The following is a 24,226-nucleotide window of genomic DNA, read 5'->3' on the forward strand; positions in this document are numbered from 1 at the left end:
ACTGAAGTCTTATCAAAGTAGGAAGATCATATTAAATGTTTTGTAATCAACTCTGAAGATAAAAGGCCTTTATAATACTCATCTACTAGTTTTCCTAGTCATATTTACTTTTTCAGTTATCTGACAGAAGGGGACGTCGTGTCGCTAATGGGTACGCTTTTCCATTTTAGGGAATTTGCTTTGGAGGAAGATGTAAAACCAGGGATAGACAATGCAAATACATCTGGGGGCAAAGTGAGTAAATAGTATGGCTTGATCCTTTTCAAAGTATGGTATCTGGCCCAAAGACATGTGAGCTGGAAATAATTTTTCAACTACTTTATGACTAGGGGATTTTCAAAGCCACTGCAGGTCTTAGCAGGGGCACTTTTGTGGAAATTAGAGAAAAGCACCTTCTTTGAGAAGATACAGCTCCATACCTCTTGGCTAGCTGGCAGTGTCTTTGGACAGAAAGTGTCTTTGCTGCCAGGCAGGTAAAGTCCACTCTAGTGCACGCAGCTTGGAGAATAGAGCAAACCTGGGTTTTAGCTCCTCTTATGCTGCCTTTAGCATCCTTAGGCAAAACCCATCAACCACATGGAATGGACATGGACCCTTGGATAAGAACTGTAGCATTTTAGCTAGAATTGCTTTTTCTTCCTTAACTCTCTTTCTTAAACTCCAGCTGGTTTTCCTAGTTATAGGTGAATTTCTGCTGAGGTATTTCTGCCATATCATAAAGATATTTTAATGTTATTTCTTTCAAAATTCATCAGATTTTCAGAGGGAAACATATAACATTTATATCTAAAACATATTTAACTTGAATGTATATTTAAATGTGATATATTTTCCAGAAGTATTACTGGCCCTTTTGAAAGCAGTTTTTGTTTTAATCTCTTCCAAGAGATGATTTGTATTAGAAAGCAAGCTATAAATATAATGATAATCCTTAATTGTCACAAACAGTGGCTATAATCTTTTTGGGAGGGGAAGTGTATGCTCTCTTTGGAACAACTAGAGAAACATGGGGATGGGAGAAAAATTTAGTTATGTAGGTTTATGCTCTGGACAAAGAAATATGGTTTGTGCTTCTTCCCCTTAAGAAAAATTAGTGGCTGACAGCAAGAAGTAGGAAAAGAAACTACCAATATAATTAGTTTAAAATATATCTATATATACATACCGACAATCATCTTTGAGTAATTTGCAAAAGTCGTTTTGATCTAACTCTTGGATGGCTCCACCTATCAACCTTGGCTTTAGCAAAAATAATCCTGACAAAGATGCTGACATGACTTAAAAATGTGATTTGACTTTCAGAGATTTAACCGGAATTCAAGTTTGTTTAAAAGTAGAGTAACATTTTTCGATAGCTGTTAAGAATTAATAAACAAGGTGGAAATACTGCTGTATCTTGAATCTTTAATTATAGTACATCACTCGTTTAATAAAATTGTCTTTATGATTCATAAAACTTGCTGAGTGAGAAATTCGTGCTTTATATTTGGCACTGAGATTAAAGCATTGAGTATTTATTCAATGAAATATTTGGTAGCATCTTCCCCTAATGACTGGCCAAATTCTGAGGAGTGTTGTTCTTAGAACCTATAGCCTGAGTCCTGTCAAAGATCTAAATAGATTTGTTTTCCAAGTTTCAAAGGAGCAGTTGTGAAAAATGTACCTGAGTGATGGATGCTTTTGATATAGGAAACTCTTGTGAACCATAGCTACAATTTTTGGAATTGATAACATTGTAGTGAAGGAGAGTCCGTCGTGCGTGTTTTCCCCTTACTGCAGACATGCTGAACAACTCATGTGGTGTATCTCTCACTGATAGAAAACTCTATTCTGCTTCAGAGGTGACAGCATCAGACAAATACTGCTATGAGAAACTGAATATTGAAGGCACCGAGAAGGGTAACTGTGGGAAAGACAAAGACACATGGATACAGTGCAACAAACGGTGAGATGGAGAAATTAGCTAGAGTTTATACCTCAGTTGCAGGCACTACTTTTTGAACGACCAGGACTTTCCTGTTTTCTGCATCCTGTAAAGCATTCTCTTCACCTCATCTCTTCCCACAGTTCCAGCATCACCTTTGCAGAAAGCTCCCAAATCTTAACACGCGTTCTGACCTCTCCCCTAAGGCTCAGGCCATGCCTATAGCTGCCTCAGGACTTTCTCACCTAGAAGGCACCTGTCAGCATCTCAAAGGCAACAAAAATGAAAGCCAACAGAATATGTCCTCAGTGCTGGTAGATTGAATTAACTGGCTCTGACTTTTATAAAGGCCTATTTTTGCCAAAGGTCTTAATATCTCACTGTCCTTCTGTTCAGAAGCCTCAGGGTGATCCCTGATGCCACCTGCCCTCTGGCTCCTTGTCCAAATGCCAAATCATGTTCATTATTCTCTTTTACTCCTCTACCCTTTGTCTTTAATGCATCCCTTCATTTCTACTTCTATTGTATTAGCCCAACTAAGACCTATATCAACTCTACAACTATTACAACAGCCTGTTACTAGTTTTCAATGCCAGCAGTCTCTAGCATGCTCCCATCAGAATAATCTTTTCCTGAATCTTTTTGACCATGTCAAAAATTCTTTGTTCAAATTTCACTGGTTCCATGTACCTAATTAATAGTAAGAATAATACCCAACATCTATTGAATGTGCACTATGCGTTAAGCACTGTATTACACTTTACATAAGCTATATCATCTAATCTTTGTGGCAGTTTGCCCTGTTTTATGGAGGAGAAAACTGAGACACAGTTAATTAATTTGACCAAGGTCATGTAACTAGGATATAACAGAAGCAGAATTAGAATTCCAGCAGTCTGATTTTAGAGCTCCCTCTTAACCACTTTGCTGAATGTCGTACTGTCTTGCTTAACAAACAAAATCGAACCTTAGCTTGGCTCTCTACCTCTTCCTCAATTTGGCCCCAACCTACATATTTTGTTTTTTCTGCTCTTCCAAAGTCTAGCAAACCTGGCTATTTCTAATACATTTTATTGTCCTACCTCCACGCCTGTGCGTGTGCTATTCATTCCTTAGGAAGCACCCTCTATACTCACTCCTTTACCAGCCAAAAATTTAGCCATCCTCAAAGCCCCACTTGGACAATGCTCTCTCTGTAAATTATTTCTGGATTTACTCTGGAAATAAATCCTCTCCCTATTCTCCACTGAACTCCCACAGCCCTTTGTACTATTTTTATGGCCCTTTTTGCCAACTCTATGTTTTATAATTGTTTAATGTATATGATTCTCTTCTCATGCAGAGTATAATTTCCTTGGGGATAAAAATCATGTCTAATTTTTTTATATATCCTAAAGTATTTAGTAAACTCCAACAAAAAAATGTTCAGTGCATATCTCTTCTATGTTAAGAAAGCATTTTCATTTATGATAGATATAATAAAATGATGATATAACTTAAAAAAAATATTTTTCAAGAATGAAATAATACATATTTTTCTGTGTTGGTGATAGATACAAGTCTTAATTTTTCTCTTTTTCTATCTGATAAAGCCTAATATTTCCATATATAGTCTTGCTGGCCTGCTAATCAGTCTTTGTAAGATATTTATTAGAACATGTGTTTATCATTATTCTATTAACAATTAAAATGTGTTAAATATAGAGAATAAGTAAGATAGTATTTAGCACAAATGAAAATATTTTACAAGTTAAACTAGAATTGTATGTGATAGCTGGGGGAGTAGTGACATATGAGCCTATGAGCCTATGTTGAGCCTATGTTGTTGAGAGCCTATGTTGTTGAGAATCTACAAGGTATATGAAATGTGTAATCTCTTCCTTAATTCTGGTGCCACAGGTTGAAGAAAGCACTGTATTCTAAAAGAATACTCATCCAAAGATCATTCATTCACTTATCAAATATTTTTATAAATGTTTTAGTATATCCAGTGATGTGTTATGGGGAAAGAGATCTGGATATAAAAAAAGTCTATTTCATGGGTAATTTCCTTTAGATAAATACTAAATGGACAATAAAGGAAAGGATAGAACACAGTTGGGATTTTGGTGCACCAACAAGAGTTTCAGAGAAGACACTTTTTAAAGCAGGGGTAAACTAATTTGATCTCATTTTATTTTGCTTATAATTGGAGGAAATAGTATTGTTGATAAAAAACAAATGCTAAAATTAGATAAGGTTATTGTTCTAACTTTATGTTATGTCTTTGGAGAAAGAAGTAAAGTAAATACTTCATACTTTTTTGACACAGGGATGTGCTTTGTGGTTACCTTTTGTGTACGAACATTGGTAATATCCCGAGGCTTGGAGAACTCGATGGTGAAATCACATCTACTTTAGTTGTACAGCAGGCAAGAACATTAAACTGCAGGTAATGGTCTAACCATTCTATGAGAACATTAGTCATCTTATTTCCCAGGAATATAGCTTAGGATTACTTCTGTTTTCAGTCCATGTGTATGTTAGTAAGATGAAATGGACTCTAGTCCATAGAGGTGATTAAGGAAATCCTGACAGAAAAGATATGAAAAGAAGAGAATTAGTTGACTGCGGAATGTTATATGGTGGCTAGAGTTATGTTTAATTGGTCAGTAAAATCTTTCAGGGTTTAGTTTGCATTTCATTCTTACTAAGAGAAATGAAAGAGGATTTCTGGGTAAAATCAGTAGATTAAATATATGCATCTTCTTTTGCTCCCTTCTGAAATCCCACTAAAATGACACCAAATGGATCTTTTTTAGAATTCATTTATCCACAGGGAAGCAGAGAAAGGGAGGGGAAACAACAGCAACAAAATTTTGGAACGTGGAGAGCAAATAGATGTGTGGTAGATGATTATCAAAACTAAGAAAGACAAATATATGATATCGCTTATATGTGGAATCTAAAAAAAGGGTACAAATGAACTTATTTGCAAAACAGAAGTAGAGTCACAGATGTAGAAAATAAACTTATGGTTAGCAGGGGGTAAGAGGGAGAGGAGGGATAAATTGGGAGACTGGAGTTGACATATACATGCTACTATATATAAAAAATAGAGGGCTTCCCTGGTGGCGCAGTGGTTGGGAGTCCGCCTGCCGGTGCAGGGGACACGGGTTCGTGCCCCGGTCCGGGAGGATCCCACATGCCGCGGAGCAGCTGGACCTGTGAGCCATGGCCGCTGAGCCTGTGTGTCTGGAGCCTGTGCTCCACAACAGGAGAGGCTGCAACAGTGAGAGGCCTGCGTACTGCCAAAAAAAAAAAAAAAAAATAGAGAACTAATCAGAACCTACTATATAGCACAGAGAACTCTACTCAATACTCTGTAATGGCCCATATGGGAAAAGAATCTAAAAAAGAGTGGATATATGTATAACTGATTCACTTTGCTGTACACTAACACAACATTGTAAATCAACTGTACACCAATTAAAAATATAATAAAATAGATAAACAACAAACAAACAAACAAAAACTAAGAAAGCTGAAGTCCTAAGTCAGTAATGGGGAAAACCAAGAGATAAGCCAATACATACTGTCAGTCCCGAAAAGCTCAAAAATGGGCAGTGTCATCTACTTCTGGAAGAGGGAGTAAACGAGTTGGAGATTGGGAAAGGAGCTAAAATAAAGAAGATAGGTGAAGTCTGTTAGAGAAGCTGCTAGATCCACAGATTGCTTCCCTGACGCAGCTAAACTGGGGATTGCTCACCCTCCCATGAAAGATTTGAGTGTTACAGTCTGCAAAAAATAAAACAGAAGGTTTCCAAACTGAAGGACAGCAGGAAATATCAATATCAGATTTGTATAGAAGTGGTCCAGCCTCATTGGTATTCAGTCAGAAAGTCCTAGAATTTCTAATCATCTGTCTGGTTCCCCAACTCAAATATGAGCAGATTATCAGATTTGTGAAGAAAGACTCTAACATGAAAAAAGAGAGAGAGAGGGGGAGAAACCAACAACAGAAAATACAACAACCAGCTATCAACATTTATCAGAGATAAGACATTTCTATCATGAAACAAGAATAGAGTGCTATTTTTAAAAATGAGGAACATTAAGAAAAGAAAAGAAAGGCTGTTGGAAATTAAAAACACGATGGCAGAAATTAAATTCAATAGTTGAAATTATCTCCCAGAAAATAGGGCAAAGAGGCAAAGAAAGGGAACATAGAGCAAAGCTCTCCATTTTGGAATGGAAATAATAAAGAACAGAGAAAACAGCAGGGAGGAAATTAGCAATGAGTACCTCCAAGAGAATTATCTAGAACTGCTGGACTTGAATTTCCATATTGCCAGGCTCACCAAGTGCAAGGTGCAATGAGCGAAATTAGAGACACATCAAAACTTATCGTTAGGAAATTTCAGAACCTTAGGACAAAGAAAAGGATCCCAACTGTTTCCAGAGAGGAAAGAAAGAAAGGATCAGGCATTAGAATGGTTTAGGGTCTATCAACAAGAGCCCTGGGATCCAGAAGACAATGGAGAAAATGATTTCCAAACTAGAATTCTGTACCCAGGCAAAATATGAATCAAGTGTGAGGGTAGAAAATAAAGTCACATTTAAATATGCAAGTTTCCCCCGAGTTTACTCCCCTATGTCCTTTCTCAGGAAGCTATTAGAAATTGTGCTGCACAAAATGAAGAAGTAAACTAAGAAAGAAACACAGGGAATTTAGGAAACAAGATACTCACCATGGAGAGAGATATGGCAATCTTCCAATGAATCGTGAGGGGAAATCCAAGATGTCCAGCTCTGAGCCATTTACAGGAGCAGAGCCAACCAAATCAGATAGGAGCAGAGTAAACTTCAGGTGGAAACTGCAGGAGAGATTATTTCAGGAAGGTGAACTGATGTTCAGACACATCTTAAGTGGAGATTTTGACAGCAGAATTGGACTAATTTTGAGGTAGTGATACTTCAACAAACAAATAAGAGACTTGCTAACCTGAGGGAAAACAGAAAGTTGTACAAGGAAAAGAAAGGGGTTTAATTATGGCGTACTATATCACTCAACTAAATAACATTTACATAATCATAATAATGCACAATTTGTTATTGATTTAACTATCGATCAACAAAATATGTGATGGAAGGTAGGGGAGAGAAGAATTCTCAAATTCCATAGAGGGAAGTCAATTGATAATACTTAAAATGGAAAAATTAAAAATAGTGATACAAACTCATTATTTAAAGATATGTACATAAAAAACAAATGAGTCAATTAAGAGTAGAAACTGGTTTCCTTCAGGGAGGGAAATACGGAGCAGTAGGGGGCAGTGGATCACTTTATTGCATTTTAAAAACCAATTTGTCTCCATGTGCATGCATAATTTTGCTAAAAATAAAAAGAATGGAGATTTTTATAGTAGCACTGACATGGTACCATATGCATAAATTGATTATGAATATACATTTTCATTTCCCATCCTGTTTATTTATTTATTTTTATCCTGTTTATTTTTTTTTCCTGTATATGTGGGCTTGCTATTTTAAATAGCTGTTGCAGTAGTATAGTCTTCTCAAATATACAGTTGATCCTTGAACAACACTGGTTTGAACTATGAGGGTCCACTTTTACGTGGATTTTTTTCAATAAATATGTGCTACAGCACTACACAACTCCCCATTGGTTGAATCTGTGGACGTGGAACTTGGATTTCCGACTGCGGGGGGGGGGGTGGCACTCCGAAACCCCACCTGTTCAAAGGTCAGCTGTAATTTGTTAATAGAACAATCTTTTTTGGGAAATGTAAACCCAAACCAAAAATTCTCATCCTTGTTTGAAATATATTTGACATCTTGAAACCTACTTATTTATCAAGTCAAATGCTAGTAATAATGGCTTACTTGACTTGTACGTGATAGCCAAGGCAAAATGATAAAACCATTTCAATTCAGGCCCTTGTTATAATAATTATGTTTAAATCTTAAGATATATCAATATCTCTGAAAGGAATTAGATCAAAAGATTCAATTTCTGTCTCCATTTAAAGGTTGAAAATGTTTATGCTACTGTTTTTTATTAGTAATAAAGAGAAAATAGAGAAAGTGATATTGCCTACTTTTAAGTTTTTAAGCATGTTCTCAAGATGAATGAATTCACGGAATCCCATTTTCTTTTTTGCTCTCCATTTATTTTTAGTGGTGGGCATGTTAAGCTTGACGAAGATGTAGACCTTGGCTATGTGGAAGATGGGACACCTTGTGGTCCCCAAATGATGTGCTTAGAACACAGGTGTCTTCCTGTGGCTTCCTTCAACTTTAGTACTTGTTTAAGCACTAAAGAAGGCACTGTTTGTTCAGGAAATGGAGTAAGTATTCAGTACCTCACCATGGGGAACTATTCAGTCCTTTTATATCACAGAAACAGACAAGACCCTAAACTGCTTATTTCTGTAATGATCGAAAACATGCTTGTCCATGTTTCTCTAGCTGGTATGTGAACCGTCATGTGGTCATAGTCATTTGAATATGTCTGCCGTGTAATCTGTGAAAGCCTGGGGATATGAAAAACTTTAATGTTCCTGACCAAATTCTTCCATCTTCCTCTCCTATTAGGTTAAATTGATCTTTAATATAATGCTAGTTTTCTACAAGTGACTTAGGAGACAAATTTTAACAAACTATAATGGGATAAAAAAGGGAGTGCAAAGCAGGGGCAATGGCCACAATATTTAACAACTGGTATGATCCAGGCACTGACTGGTTAGAACAGACCATAAGTAACTGCCTTGGCCACAACAGTAGGTACCTGCTGAGGATAACTTCTAGAAATAGAAGCAGAATAATTAAGGAAATGTTTCTCAGAAATATATGGAAAGAATGGTGGTATTTAAAAGACCAAATTCTATATGTTAAGTCATATATCTGATAATGTAGGTCCTATATAAGTAAATTTATAGGTTAAATAAACATGCTCTATTAGTGATTCCAGTTTTGACATTTTCAGTTAGGAATTCGTACACTAACGAAAACTTCCTCTTCTTTTTCTTTTGGCATGTGCTATGATTTTCTTTTTATTCTCCTTCTGGATTCTTTGCTTAAACTGGTTATACTATCCAGTTGAGGTAAAGGACCCCTGTCCTGGAATTGTAAGCCTTCAATCCTGGTCATTCCATGTATATCCCTAAGGGATATGCCAAGAATTTCCTTAGGGAGGTATTAGTAATTGTTACTTTTTGCCAAAGGATAGGGATTCTGATGGCACAGGAGAATAGAGAAGACATGTAGTAAGTTGTTCTGCTCCTATAAAGAGATCTGCTAAGTCTTCTTTCCTTAATAAAGAAGAGAATGCTAGGGAGAGATGCTTTTTGGGGGGATGGGAGAAAAGAATAATGGAATTCTTTCTTGATCATTATGCTAATGAATAACTGTATCTTATTCATCTAGAAGTCCTGAGTGTGAAACACAGTTGTGTCAATTAACTATTTGTTTAAGGAATGAGTAAATGAGTGATAGACACAAATAAATCAGGTGGGAAATAGCATCCAATAATTTTTAATAATTATGCATAATTATTATAAAAGTTATATTCTATGTATTTTTAATATAACTCTGTATATGTGACAGAAATTAAAATGAGAAATACAGTAGATATTCTCTATATAGTATACATCAGGTAGGTTAAGAGTATGGGCTTGGAATCAGTCTGAGTTTAAATCCCAGCTCTACTCCTTACTAACTGGGTGAGATTGGGCAAACTACTTAGCCTCTCTGTGACTCACTTTCTTCCTCTGTAAAATGGGAATAATAATATTGCCTAGTTTACAGGATTGTGGTGAAGAATCAATGAATTAACACCTGTAACTTATATGTAATACTTAAAACGATCCTTGTGACATAGTGAGTGTCCAATAACATTAGCTATGACTGGGTTTATTATGATCATTGTACATTGGTGTCACTGTTCTTGTCACTATGTCACTGGTGCTGTTGTATGATATGGAAACATACTTGGAGAAACCAGTTGGCCTCGTTATGGTCTGTTGAAAAGATAGTGGTGAAGTGGGGTCTCAAACCCAGGCCTTTTTTTTTCTTCCTGCATGTTTGTTAATCTGCAGAAATTTGCTAATCTGAATTAATTTGAAATCTGTACTTTGTTAATCATATTTTATAGTTACATTTAGATCTGCATGTATGTTGTCTTCTGGCAAATTCAAGCAGACAAAAGACAAACCTATCCAGTCAAAATCTGTCTCCTGAAGCGCTTCTCTGATCTTAACCCTAACTGAATTCTCTCCTACTTCCCACTCCTTTCAAAGTTGCTTTGAATCACAGGATCTTAGGTATAGATTCTGTTTCCTGGCTATATAAATGAAGACATTATTGTCTGATAATTTTTAAAAATTTGGTGCCATTTTATGTGAATTTTTTTCCTAGGTTCTGTTTGAGGGAATTCTCAGTTTCCATGACCCTGAGGTAGCTAATCTCTAGAGCTTGGGCTGAGGTGCCCAGGTTACGGTTTTGTGAAGCTTTCTTCTCAGACCACTGCAAAGCCTCAGGCCTCCCCTCTTCTTTGTCAGATTTCTCTTTATCTCATCTGCTTCCTAAAAGATGAATAAAATTTTGGTATAAAGATCCTTTCTTTAGAAGAAAGAAAACTTTAGGGACTTCCCTGGTGGTGCAGTGGTTAAGAATACGCCTGCTGGTGCAGGGGACACAGGTTCAAACCCTGGTCCGGGAAAATCCCACATGCCGTGGAGCAACTAGGTCCATGCTCCACAACTGCTGAGCCCACACGCCGCAACTACTGAAGCCCATGCGCCTAGAGCCGGTGCTCCGCAACAAGAGAAGCCACCTCAATGAGACGCCTGCACACCGCAACAAGGAGCAGCCCCCGCTCGCCGCAACTAGAGAGAAGCCCGCACGCAGCAACAAAGAAAGACCCAACACAGCCAAAAATAAATAAATTTATTTTAAAAGAAGAAGAAGAAGAAGAAGAAAGAAAACTTTGTATTGGATAATTGGCAAATGATTATAATTCTGCTTAGTTTTTTAAATCTCCCTCATAAAATTTGAGTTAATGAAATTCAAACCAATCATTTCATTGATTTTTGTTTTAGACGTATAAATTCATTCCTCTGTTAAAATTCACTGTTCCCTCTGGGTCAACTGTTGATCTCTAGAAAATATTTTTTTAAGTACTTGAGTAAGATATAAAGTAGTAGTAGGAAGAAAGTACCAATAAATTTTCAGGACCATCAAATTCTAGGCATATAATAATTAGAAATTAATGTTTATTTTTCATGCCTCTGCACCAGAGACTTGGCATTGACTCTAGATTGATTTTGGATTTCAGGTTTGCAGTAATGAGCTGAAGTGTGTGTGTAACAGACACTGGGTAGGTGAGGACTGCAGCACTTACTTCCCTTACAATGATGATGCAAAGGCTGGCATTACTCTGTCTGGCAATGGTAGGTACTTAATTTGGTCCCATTATGTTGTCGTTATGCACAAGGAAGGAGAAAACTGCCCTTCTGAAAGTTCCATTTCGATTATTCTTATATAACTCAAATATAAGTTAAATCCACATAATAATGAATTACGATATACACTTGGGGCCCATATTATGAAACTGATTGTTTCCATTAACTTGTAATGATATGAAATATTGAGTATAACTTAGTCACCTGATTTAGCTGGATCTTGTCCTATATCAGACGGAGATTTTCCAAGTATTGTACTCATTTGGTGCTGACAACAAACCCTACCATTTCTTTTCAATGAAGAAAGTAGTCAAAATTCTTAAGTGTCTGATTTTATATTTTATATATTTTATATGTTTATATATTGGGACTGAATAAATGAGGAAAAATTGGAATTGATTTTAAAATATTTTGTTGACTTTAATATTCTTTCTTAAAGAACCTCATCTATATTCAACTCCAGTTCTGTAGCCTGAACTGTAGGTAATTCTAGAAGTAGTAACCTTGGCCAAGGTGCCTGGAAGGGGTTCGACATGTGTAACAAACAGTGGGTGCAGTTCTAAAAGCTAGAGTGGCCCAAATGGAGAAGTAGAAATTAAATGCAGATAGATACCTTGGAGATGAATGTCCCCTTTTAAACTATTTTTATCATTTCGTTATTGAGTATTCTTCTGCATAAAATAATGCTGAAATCCTGATGTCCATTCACCTCCAAAGAATGAGAAAATGATTATTTTCATTCTAATCATCCATACAGGTTAAACATCTTAGCCAATGTGACTTTAATAATGAAACTCACAGAATGATTAGGGTTTTGGCATCCTCAGTCTTAGCAATAGTAGTGTGGTTCCAGCAGTTAAAACAGAGATGAAGCTATTCACGTCCGTGGATTTAAGTAACTCGTCAAAAGTCATACCATTGCTTAGAAGTAATCAGGAATAGCATTCAGGTTTATTGATCCCTGTTAAATCCCTGGAAGGAAAGGAAGGGTACACCGATAGGCTAGGTCTTAGAGTAGGAAAATCCCAATGTCCCGGGGTGCATCTGTACCCACCCATCCCACAGAAGACCTGGGCAGAGTGGAGTTGGCCAGTCTCCTAGATGCCCGAGCCATGCTATCCCCCGTGACTACTGAGGGCTCCCAGATAGAGAGGCTGCCATTTCTGTCATGGGGAATTGGAATCTGCTCCAGTCACCCATGATTACTGACCTTTGATGTCCAGAAGGACTCCTCAGGAGTGCAGCAGACAATGAGATGTATGAGCTGCTCTGGGTGAGAGCCCTGAAATTTAACATGGGGTATAAGTCATTATCAGCAAAACCGGTCTCCTGGTATCAGAGCCAGGCCTTTTCTGCTCTTGGGCTCTCACTTGCACTTATTGTCCAGGCCTTTGACTCACTGGGCCGCTCTCACTGCTGTGATCCCTTAAAGATTGCAGCGCAGCCTGCCTGACAGTGGATGCTGCCAGACACAACAGTGCCATTGCCCAGTCCTGAGCTCCAGCCCTGCCCTGGCTTCCTGTTAGTCTGGTGTAGCCTCGCTCTCACACCTCACCAGCACCAACCTCCAGCTCACCAGACTCTATCTTACCTTTGGTTTTTCCTTCTCTAGGATGCCACAGCCATTACTGTCAAGACTGGGAACTACAGTCTTCTATCATCTACACCCCCTGAGCCCTGATTCTGTTCATCTGTAGGCATGTTTTCCCCCTTTAGAAGCTTATATTTACATAGACAAAATATCACACAAAATAAGGACCTTACACTGGTTGTCAAAATGGAGTGATAGGAACAACAGCATTTCTAGAATTTCTGAGAAAGAGGTCAGGGTCAAAAAGAACATGGATTTCTAAATATTCCTCCCGAGAGGATGCTACGCTATATGGTGATACAGTAGTATCACCCCTCCTTTCTTCCCCTTAACTTTACTCTTCTTTCTTTTAGTTCAATGACCTTATTATATTTTCCAGAAAAATACATGGAAAATAAAACTGTGCAAAATGCACTTGGACAAGAATTAACAGGGAACATACAGAAATAACTATTTATTTTAAAAAAACAATGGATATGGATTGCTAAGTTATGGTCGATTTTTCTTCCCTTGAAAAATACCTACTTTTAATTTCAAGGTATATACGAATATCAGAGCATTGTCATACACCTGAAAGTAATATAATGTTATGTGTCAATTATATCTGAATAAATAAATAAAATTTGAAAAAAAAAGTTCTCTAAAATTAAAACTGTACAAAGAAAAAAATACCCACTTTTTAAAACAAATAATGTTATTAGTGTGATGATTACAGATCTGGAGAATAAAGTTCCTGAAAGAATTTTATATCAAAATTTCAATTATATACACTGATCTTCATTGTTTCTTTTTTCCCCCCAGGTGTTGCTGGTACCAATATTATAATAGGCATAATTGCTGGCACCATTTTAGTGCTGGCCCTCATATTAGGAATAACTGCATGGGGCTATAAGTAAGTGAAATGGCTCAGTATGTTACTGTCAAACTATACTTTAAAGTATTTATCTAAACGAATTAAACATCTAGAAAGTTTTGTATCATTGGATAAATATACCTGCAGTGAAAATAAGTCTGGCTTAATATTCAATCAATGATTATTCTTGGCATGATTAGAGGTAATAATAATTTATCATTTTTTAGATTTTGAGATAACTCCCTTCTATTCTAAAAATACTGAGTATTTCTTAAAACCATTGCATGAAGTAAAATCAATCTAAATCGTGTCTCATACAAAGGCCGTGTTGGTTTGCTCTTTAGTGATGCAGGTTCTCTTGACTTAAACCCATTCCCCCAAATCTAGGCAAGATAGTGAATTAGAGAGCATAGCGCTTTAATAACAAAGGTCATATCAACAAGAACAACAGCAGGATCTGCTCCTGAGTGCTTTCACTGTGGCCATGCATCCTGCAAAGAGCAAAACCTCTCCACAACCAGTATGAAGGAGGCATTGTTATTTGTTACACATGTGGGTGTTTTTGTGTGAAGAAAAAACTCCTCAGAGATGTAATTTATTAAAATTGAAATTCAACTGTAAGTTACAACTTTTAGAAACCTAATTCTTAAGCTTCAAAGTTCAACTTACAATTTTTTGGTTCTATTTATAAACTTGAAAAAGTTACACATTTTATAACTTTTGAATATTGGATCCCCTTAGCTAGGCATTTAGCTAAGTAAATGACTTCACACATTCCAAACTTATTTGTATATTTAATATGTTCATTTCCCTTTTCAAGTACTTCAATCTTACGATGTGAAAAATTTCCTTAGTATTCAAATAGCTTATTTATGTTTAATAAAGTAAAACTTAAATGTGACACACCTTAAGTTTTTAAAATATTTCAAGTTAAAATCATAGTCCTGCTGATCTCTGAAATGTTGTATCAGGTCCCCAGGCTTGGGGTGTTTCTCCTTTTGGAAAGAAGTCCTGCAAATTTTGCTAGACTTTCTGCCTATTAGCCCATTTTATAGTTTTTTTTTTTAATTCATAGATCAAATTTGGCTTACTAAAAGACTTGGGAATTAGACTTTTTTAGACTTTAAAATTACCCAAAACCTTTCAATAAACTAGGCATTATATAATCATTTGTTGCTGTTGTTGTTATTATTATTATTCCCTGACATGGTTTTAAGCCAACTGAATTAACAGAAACTTCCTTAAAAGTGTTTGTGGCTCTTGCTTGTTGTGAGATCAAAACCCGGAAAGTTTCTTTGGCTGAAAGGAGAGGGCAATTAGTTGACTGCCAGGATAAACTTTGTATGTTATAAGTATTAAAATGCAGAAAGACATTTGTGCAAGGTTGTATTAACGAATGGCACAGACAGCAGGGTAAAGTTTAGCGTAATGTAGTTAACGTGGCATAGCACAGCGAAGGAGGGCACAGCGTAGTGGTAATGCTTTGCCCTAATTAAATGGGTACCTAGCTCTGTACCAGCTCATAGATACTCAGTACCTATATGCCTTTTTAATGTGCAGTTCGTTAGGCACATTGCATACTTACATTTGCACAGGCTGATTTCAGCATAGCGTTTGGAGTATAAAATTACATGTCTGAAAGAAAGGCTTTTCTGTATATATATTGTTTGAGCTCTTCTCACACCTCAGGTGAATTAACTCCATCTTGGAGTCACACTATTTCCTTGACTTCCCTGATACAAGACTTACGTAGTAATTGCCGTCACAACCTTGCTGTTTTGAAGTAGTTCAGTGGTTTCATTTGGTCATGTGAGAGGGAAAGCAAAATTGTTAGTTCTGTGGTGTGTGATTTTCTGCCACCTACTGATGCAAATTGATATTTCATGTTTACAATTTTGGAAAAAATTACCCTTTCAGAAATATGAAACCTAAACATCTACTCCTACTGCTAATGAAATTACCTGTGTCTGTTTGTTTTAATGATTAGAATGAAAAGTACTTCTTTCTGTATATCATTTCTTAGTTTTACGATATTTAAGTGGTTTCACTTTTTTCATTTCTGAATGTATGTACTTTGCAGATTATTAAGGAAAAAGACAAATCTTGTTCATACCACAGTATTCTCTTCATAAATAATTTGAACCTGACTGATGAAAGTTTTAGTGTTACTAAATTTATTCAAATATGTGTAAAAATAGAATAAGGATGTAGAAATTTTAATACATGAATTAAATTCATGAATATGCTGTTACACATACTCTATTTCAAATTCCAAAATGAATTTAGGACCTGAGAACTCATTTTTTCATTAATCCTTCCAATTAAACTTTCTACCCCTTCTCCAAGCCTTGGGGGAATGGCAGGAATAGGAAATGAGGAATACTCATTTGGAACTGGTGGACCACTCAGGTAATCAGATTGAGAGAATAAAAAGTAAAACATGTTGAATAGAAAGATTTTGGCTTATTTTTCTCTTCTATCTTATGGTTTCAGGAATTAAAAATATTAAGTATCAAATTGCACTTTTACTCTCATGAACTCATTATTAAATGAGATAGACAGTGCATGGAATAGATTGGCAGGTGAAAGTACTACAAACGAAATCCATATGGAAACATTAGCCTTGATCTTGGAGGAAGGAGCCTACTGCTCAGTTGCTTGACCTTCCAACACGTCTTCAAAATATTAACACCTAATTAGGTCATGATAGAAAGTTTTAAATGGACTTTTTTGATTTAAAAGTTAAAAATCATTGGCACCTCACTACCACACTCTCTAGAACACATTTTTGTTTCAGAATGGTTTATTCTGAAACTAATGCAATTTTATTTTAGGAGATGGCCAAATAAAAAACAGAGACTTTGAACAAAGTGTTTCCAATGTAGCTTTCAGTGAAGCTTCAGTGAATAAGTAGTGATGACTTGGGAGGTCCATAACAGTTGTGAATTCTATTATTATTCTTGTGTATGATAAATTAATTACCTGTTTAGCTGTTATGATAACTAATTTATCATATACAAAATGTTCTTGTGTCCAGTTATGTTTTCCTATTTGAAATTCTTAGGAAGAGCTTAGTTTGGGGTATGTATTCCAAAAAGAATGATTGTAATTTTTATTTGTATGAAAACATAGTTAATATATATAAGTAACTTGACTAATTTCCTGATTTAAATCAATGTACATGTCTGAAAACCTGTATTTGAAATAGGGTTGACTTTAGGACATTACTAAATGTTTAATATACAATTGACATTGAGGAAACAATTACTTTTTAATAACTGAAGCTTTATGCTTTTAAACAATGGTTACTTGAAGATACTGTCACTAACCCTTTGGTGTCACTTCCTTGAAAGATGAAGTGAAATTTGTGTGTGTGTGTGAGAGAGGGAGACTGTGTTTTTATTCCCCATTTTAATTCTGCAGTTAGAAATTCTAGTGGAGACCTTTCAACGAATGCTAGAGCTCTTATGTTTACTGGTCTCTCTTAATGTACTTTTGTAGGTAACTAATTCTCTCTCTCTCTCTCTCTCTTTCTCTTCTTGTCCGTAAAAAGAAACTATCGAGAACAGAGGTATGTGATGAGAATAATCTGAACATAGAACTGAAAACTGAAAGGTTTAAATCCTGTTAGCATCTTTGGAATTCATACATACAGTTGTAAATCAAGTTCACTTTGTTTTTATGCTGTAGTGGTCATAAACTAATCTTGATTTTTCATGACCTTAAAATGATAATTTTAGTAATGTTGCTGTGGAATGTATTAATTTAAAATAGATCTGTCATTATTTAGTTTTCATGGTTCTGTCGTCCAACAATAGTATAATTAATAGTTCTTATTTGTGTTACTTTTATAGTAATATATATTTGGAGTTGATTTTTTTTTTCCTACCTAAAACAAAATTCCTTTATGTTAAGGTGTCACCTTTGTTTACATTGGTTGATTGGCTTTTGTTCATGTTTATAACACCCTTATTACCTAACACTTTCTGAGGGAACTTATTTTTTGTTACTGTTGTTATATTAGTAACTTTCATTCATAAATGATAAAATTTATACGGGCACAGTGCTGTGGTCAGGAGAATGTCTTGGCATTTGAAGAGTCTGTTTTAGCGCTGCATAAGAAAATATTTTTTTGTATGGATTAGGTAATTGCACAGGTAGTGAAAGAAATAATTTGCATAGTTGGAATCTCTGATTGCCCAGTGCACTTTTTTTTTTAATAAAAAAGCCCCTAAAGTCAGGCACTCCATTCATCATAACCTTAAAATCTATGTTTAACCAGCAGTGTAAAAAGAGATACAAAGCATTCATGTAGTCCTGTAAGACTTGCCTATTTTTTCTAAATCTAAATTAGCCCATATTGGGGTACATCCTTCACTTTTTACATTTAAAAAATTATGAATACTATTAGCTATTGCTATAAAAAATTAAAATATCCTGGAAATTGATAATCTAGACCATATCATATGGTACTAGTTTTGTACTCAGGATACCTATGCAGGTTCCTAACTTACTTACCTTTTCCAACTGTTCCATTAAATGCCTGAGGCACATTAGGAATAAGACATAATAAATGTGGTGACGCTTTTTCAGGACCCAGCCACGGCTTTAATTTTTTTTCAGAAATTAGAACTTTAAACTTGTTCTATTTCTTTCTATGTTGTAATTTAAAATCCCTGTAAGGTTTTATCCGTAAGAGATACCTACAGGGTACCCATTGAGATCCTGGTCAGTTAGCCATAGATATTAGAAAATATTGACCTTGCTCTGGAGTAACTGACTTCTACCATTAGTAGAGAAAGTAAAATTGAAAGAAAATTAATTAAATTTAAAAAACCCACAAAACACTAGACTTCTTTGTGACCCGTTTTAAACTCTTGTGTCCAAAAAGACTGGAGAAGAGCTGGAGCTATTTATGCTTTGTGTTGGGTAGAAGTTGATCAGCCATATCAGAAGTGTAAGTTTGGTGGCTTTCTTCAGTGAAAAATAAAGTCAGAATACCAAGATCAAAAACTGATGATTTAGCTCCATTTCCATAGGAATTAAGGCTATAATGTAATTTAATATTGCTGACTATATAAAAAGGAAAGCACAGTGTCACAAATAAGTAACGTAAGCAAAGCTGTTATGGTGCTCTAAAATGTGTTCTCACCAGGGATATTCTCCAGAATAAAGTAATTGCCCACACTACAAAAAATGATAAATATGTAAACCTGTGCACCAATTTCCTATTCTAACTAAATATATGCATAGGTACAGTTAAGAAAAATTTTATGCTAGAAATCTCTTTTTTGTGCCTGATGTAATTTCATGCCTCCTGGTATTACTGAGTCACCATTTCATCAGTCTGGCCACCCTGTTGGAGTCTAGTGCATATTTTGAGAGTTGTCGCATTTCAGCAGATATAATTTTTTATATTTTGCTATGTTTCAGCACAACCTTTATTTGTTTACTTTTGCCCTTGTCCATAGCTAATGAATCTCAGGGTTGTATAATAATTCTTAAAATGGAGAAACAGCAAGGAAGGGACTTTAGATCAGGAAGTTGTGAGTGTATAAATATCTTCTGAAGTGTTGTCCTTTTTTAGAATATATGTTAGTGGTTATAGAGAATGTGGTAAGGCCAATAGACCAAAGCATGCATTAGGAAATTTACAATCTTGTGAAAATATCTGAAGATATTCCAATAAAGATGTGCTAGGGAGTAGAAATAAGAATTTTGAGTTTTGAGTTAAATTAAGTTTTCCTTTGAGGTTCCATGGTGGGAGGACCAATTGAAAAAGAATCAGAAATCCACTTGCTAGTATGTGGTCTTGGGAAACCATTTAAACTTTCCTCAACTCTAAAAACAGACAAAAGTTCTTTGTAATCTGTGAAGCATTCTACTAAGGAAAGTTATTAATGTGTGGTCTCTGAAGACTTTGCATTTCTCTAATCTTCAAATGAAAGAGGTAGGTAGGTATGGCTGTCCTCAAAGAGGAAAGCAGCATTCCTGACATGAGTAAGGCTTGTACTTGCTGGTATGAAAGCATTGGTGAACATATGGGTTTGCTTTGACATTGAATGCATATTAAGTGTGTAGCCACTTCTCAGATTCTTACTGATGATCCAGTGGCTCAGAAATGCCAAACTGAACATAACTTTCAAATTACTGGAAACGTCAGGCAAGTAATTCTGTGAAGAAACCTGATAACCTGGTAAATTTTCCCACCAGAGAATGTGTCCTCAAGGTTTTCTTTATATTGAAGGAATGTGTGATAGGTTTAATTTCATGTCTGGCAAAAAGATGAGAAGGAAACCCATTTTTTTTTCTTTTTGTTTACCAACTGCCTAATAAAAAATAGAAGTCCGATTCTGGGAGACAGAATGCCATACATGAACGGTATCACTTTAAATTTGCCAGTGTCGTCTTGTGAAGGGTAGGACCATGGGACTGTGAAGCCATGGAGAATTCTTAGATGTCATATAGTTGGAAGGATGGCTATTGATTATTTTCTTTAAAATCTCCAGGAACGAAGACCTCCATAATTTTTTTTCAGTTGATGCTATTGTTTCTATTTTACCATAATTGCTTTAGGACTTAGCAACTGTGTACTTTGTAACAAGAATTAGAAATTTGAATTTTGGTTTTCAGGCAGGTTTGCATATAGCAATAGGATAAGAAAACATTCATTAAACTTGGATTTATAAAGCATCCACATTCCTCAATGTTCTCTTCCTTTGTCTGAAATGAATATACATCATTGAACATACATAATGTGAATTAGAATAAATAATTAGATCATGTCTTCCTGACCCATATCTTAAGCAGAAACCCCCTTCCCCATTTCTTTTCTCTCTCTCACCTGTTTTAGCCACTTTACTTTCTGCTTGTGAACCTCCCTCCTTATTTTTTCAAGCCTTTCTTAGTTTTTTTTAAATATTATTATTATTTCAGTGATACTCATGCATCTGTCAGTGTGACTTAGTACACATTACACAATATTTCTTCAAACAGAAAAGTAACAATTCCAATAGCAGACAGCCCAGACACCTACAAAGCTTTGGAGAAATGGCTCCTTCAGCATTAAGGTTAAGACTTAATTTTTTTCATTGTAATCTCATTTTGAGTATGTGTAAGGATTATTAAGTTAAATATCATGGTTCAGTGGACTCTTTAAGGAAACATTAGACTTCCCTCATAACGGGAATCCTTTCTGAGGAAAAAGAATTTAGTTAAATAAGCTTTTATTTTCTTTTGGTCATTATTTATAAAAGAAATTCATATATATGTCTAAAATATTTGCATGTGATATTGGAAATATGAGGTAATTTTTCCATTATAAAACTTAGCATTGGTCAGGCCACCTAATTCCAAAATTCTATTGAAACTAGCAAAATTTAGGAAGAAAACTATAAAGACTAGAAAAATAAATTCAGTTTTAACAAATTTAAAGCTATTACTTAGTTGGTCATTTATGATCTTTTATAATAAATGATGAAATGGTATTTTATTGATCATGGGGACCTGATACTCTCTATCTTCACTAAAGGTTAATCAAGAAGAAATAGGTTTGTAACAATATGTAATTGGATATTGAAAAAAGAATAAATTTCTGGACAGTGAAGGATGTTAAGTATTATTCTTAAAAGATCTTTAACAAAGTTCCTCATCTATTATTAACATTTTAATGCATTTATTGTGTGAAGAAAGTGACATGCATTCCTTGTGGAATTTTAAGGAGAATGCACAGTAGTTTCTTTATTTTGGAGACTTCACAGTAGAGATAGATAGGAATCTAATCTGCCTGGGATGATAAAAGCGAGGCTATACCCCCAGAGTTCATTGAACTTAAACTTTCCTTTCAACCCTTTGACTGAAGCCCATAGTTTATGATATGTTTAACATTTAGGATGTTTGTGCACAGTGTAAAAGATGACAATGGACTGCAGAGAAATTACATTGAAGGACTGGTAAAATGTGCTTAGGTAAAACAAACAAACAAACAAATGAACAAAAAATTAAAAAAAACACCATCCGTTGCGAGAGGCAGTTTGTTTAATCCTGCAGTCTTAGCTAAGTGAGCCCTTGGTAAGTGCCCCAATGTCAGAACCATGTAAAGAGAGAGTAGTTTGGGGGATAGATTAATGGGCAAGATCAAGTGTAGTCAGAATTTATCTTTATTTAATTTGAATTTAGTGAGGCACATCTCATCAATTTATAAAGATTATCATTAAAGGTAATAGTGACAGAAATGACTTGTTAGCCATAAGGATTATTATTGGAAATGTAATGTTGATAGGATGTTCTTTGGCATTCTTTTATAAATATTAATATAATACAAAAGGGAATTTTCCTACCTGAGGCAACTTACAGAATTTTGATTTTATTGAGAGCATTTTTCGAAGAATTGATAGAGTATTTTACTGATAGGAGGCAAGACAGAAAATATGAGTCCAGAGATTTAAAGAGCTCTTGCATAAGCAGATATATCATTTGTCCTGTGTTATTAACACTATAAATATGGGGAAATTGCATTGTTTTTCCTATAAAATTAATGTTTCATAATACACTGGGAAAAAGAAAGATTACATTGCATTGCTTTTCCTATAAAATTAATGTTTCATAATACACTGGGAAAAAGAAAGATTACGATTATGAGCTGAAGTCACTTAAAGGGTTAAAAATATTTTGAAGGAATATGTATCAAAGAATTATAGGTAAAATCAATCTTACATACAAGTCTAATGAGAAATTTGATTTCTTTAAAGGGGAGGAGTAGATTTAATCACACAAATTAATATAGGTGCTTTGTATCAGTTGAACAATTTTATTTGTAGAGATGTGTGAATATATAGGATTGAAAGAGTATAAGAGAGCATATTCAGTCATTCGAAAGAATAAATGACCAACCATTTTAAACATTTAAAACAATGTGGTAGTTGGCATAAGCAAGGAAACAGCCGAAACATTTTAGGGATTGAATTTAGCATCAGCAAGTAACCATGACTAGTGTGGTAACTAAGGGAAAAATAAATAGGAAGAGGCGTTAGCAAATGTGGGCCTTTGTTGAAGACCTAGTTAAGTACAGCTCTGTTTAAAATTCTCAGTCCAACACTAGTTTGTACCACCTCCAACTTTAGTGCTGAATGGAACCAAATCAAGTTTGAGGTGCAGTTGTTTGTCTGGGGGCCATGCACTGGCAAAGGATCAGATTAGCTACCAAGGTAGGAGGGTTGACCAGGCGGTCCTATCTAAAGTTTTCTACCCTGTTCCCTTAGGAGAAGTAATAAAAATCTGTTCCAATCTTAGTTAATTCAAACTCAGAGTGAGTGGGGTCAGTAATAGTGCAGACTATGTAGATTTTCCCTTGTTGGAGATGAAGAATGGAGATCACCCACCAGCCACCTATAAATACCTTCCTCTAGTCTCAACAAGAATTCTGTTATTTTTTCAACCCTTTCTTCCTTTTGCTAAATTATCTTCCTTTACACATTCTAGTGTGCAGTTATAGAATTACATTTTTGATTGCCCTTTGAATCTCTGTCAATTATATTTCTGTTAAATGAACAGTGAGTCTCCAAATTGAACAGAAAACTCGATAAGAATTTATTTGGATTAAATTATAGAACATAGTTTAGAAATCAATCAGTTCTTTTAAGACCAAGTCAAGGTTACATTATATAATATTTAGAAATTATGAATAGTTTACTCACCACAGTGAGAAAAACGATGCCTTATCTGGGCAAGGACTGTCTGTCTCAACATGTCTCCTTCAGCACCAGGTTTTTTTGTGTGTCTTTTTTTTTTTTTTTTTTTCTAAGACAAAACAGCAGTTCACATCTCTAAGTGTAATGAAGTTACAGTGAAAAACCTCATCTTTTCCTGTATTTCCCCTGAAGCAAGGATTTGTTCATCCAGACTGTAAAGACTTCAGTGATTGCATTTCTGACCTCTACAGTTAGAATGACTTTAACTTGTCACATTTATTAATAATCTTACATGTTGTTATAGACTTGATTCATGGAGCTCATTATCCCTACCTCTTTTTTCCTAAAATACTATTTGTATATGTCTGTGCTCATGTGTGTGTCTTGTTTTCTGACTCTGAAATGTTTATTATGCCTTAGACAGTTACCCCAGGGAGATTATGTAAAAGAGCCTGGAGATGGCGACTCTTTTTATAGCGACATTCCTCCTGGAGTGAGCACAAACTCAGCATCTAGTTCTAAGAAGAGGTCTGCTTTTCTGTCGCATTTTCAGATTTCTACCTGTTCCATCACACATTATTCCATTAGTCAGAACATTTCATTATTTTGCAGCAGGTTTGATTACTTCTTCCTTCTTTCTTGAATGTTAAAAAAAAATAGTATCCTTTGTTCTTTGATTACTCTACTTCAAAATGCCATATGCTC

General features: G+C 35.3%; 1 protein-coding gene across 1 annotated transcript in view; it reads left to right on the forward strand.

Annotated features, from left to right (window-relative positions):
* The window catches only part of ADAM22 (ADAM metallopeptidase domain 22), a 197,537-nt gene that overhangs the window by 152,892 nt on the left and 20,419 nt on the right, over positions 1–24,226 (forward strand). Inside the window, exons 17-22 of the mRNA XM_027102789.1 lie at positions 171–234; positions 1,840–1,945; positions 4,236–4,355; positions 8,106–8,274; positions 11,262–11,376; positions 13,781–13,871. Of these exons, the coding sequence (XP_026958590.1) occupies positions 171–234; positions 1,840–1,945; positions 4,236–4,355; positions 8,106–8,274; positions 11,262–11,376; positions 13,781–13,871 (665 nt within the window). The remainder of the gene's footprint in view (positions 1–170; positions 235–1,839; positions 1,946–4,235; positions 4,356–8,105; positions 8,275–11,261; positions 11,377–13,780; positions 13,872–24,226) is intronic.

Source organism: Aethalodelphis obliquidens, unplaced genomic scaffold (assembly GCF_003676395.1).
Source record: "Aethalodelphis obliquidens isolate GAN/ISIS:26980383/991018 unplaced genomic scaffold, ASM367639v1 scaffold5, whole genome shotgun sequence".
NCBI lineage: Eukaryota > Metazoa > Chordata > Mammalia > Artiodactyla > Delphinidae > Aethalodelphis > Aethalodelphis obliquidens.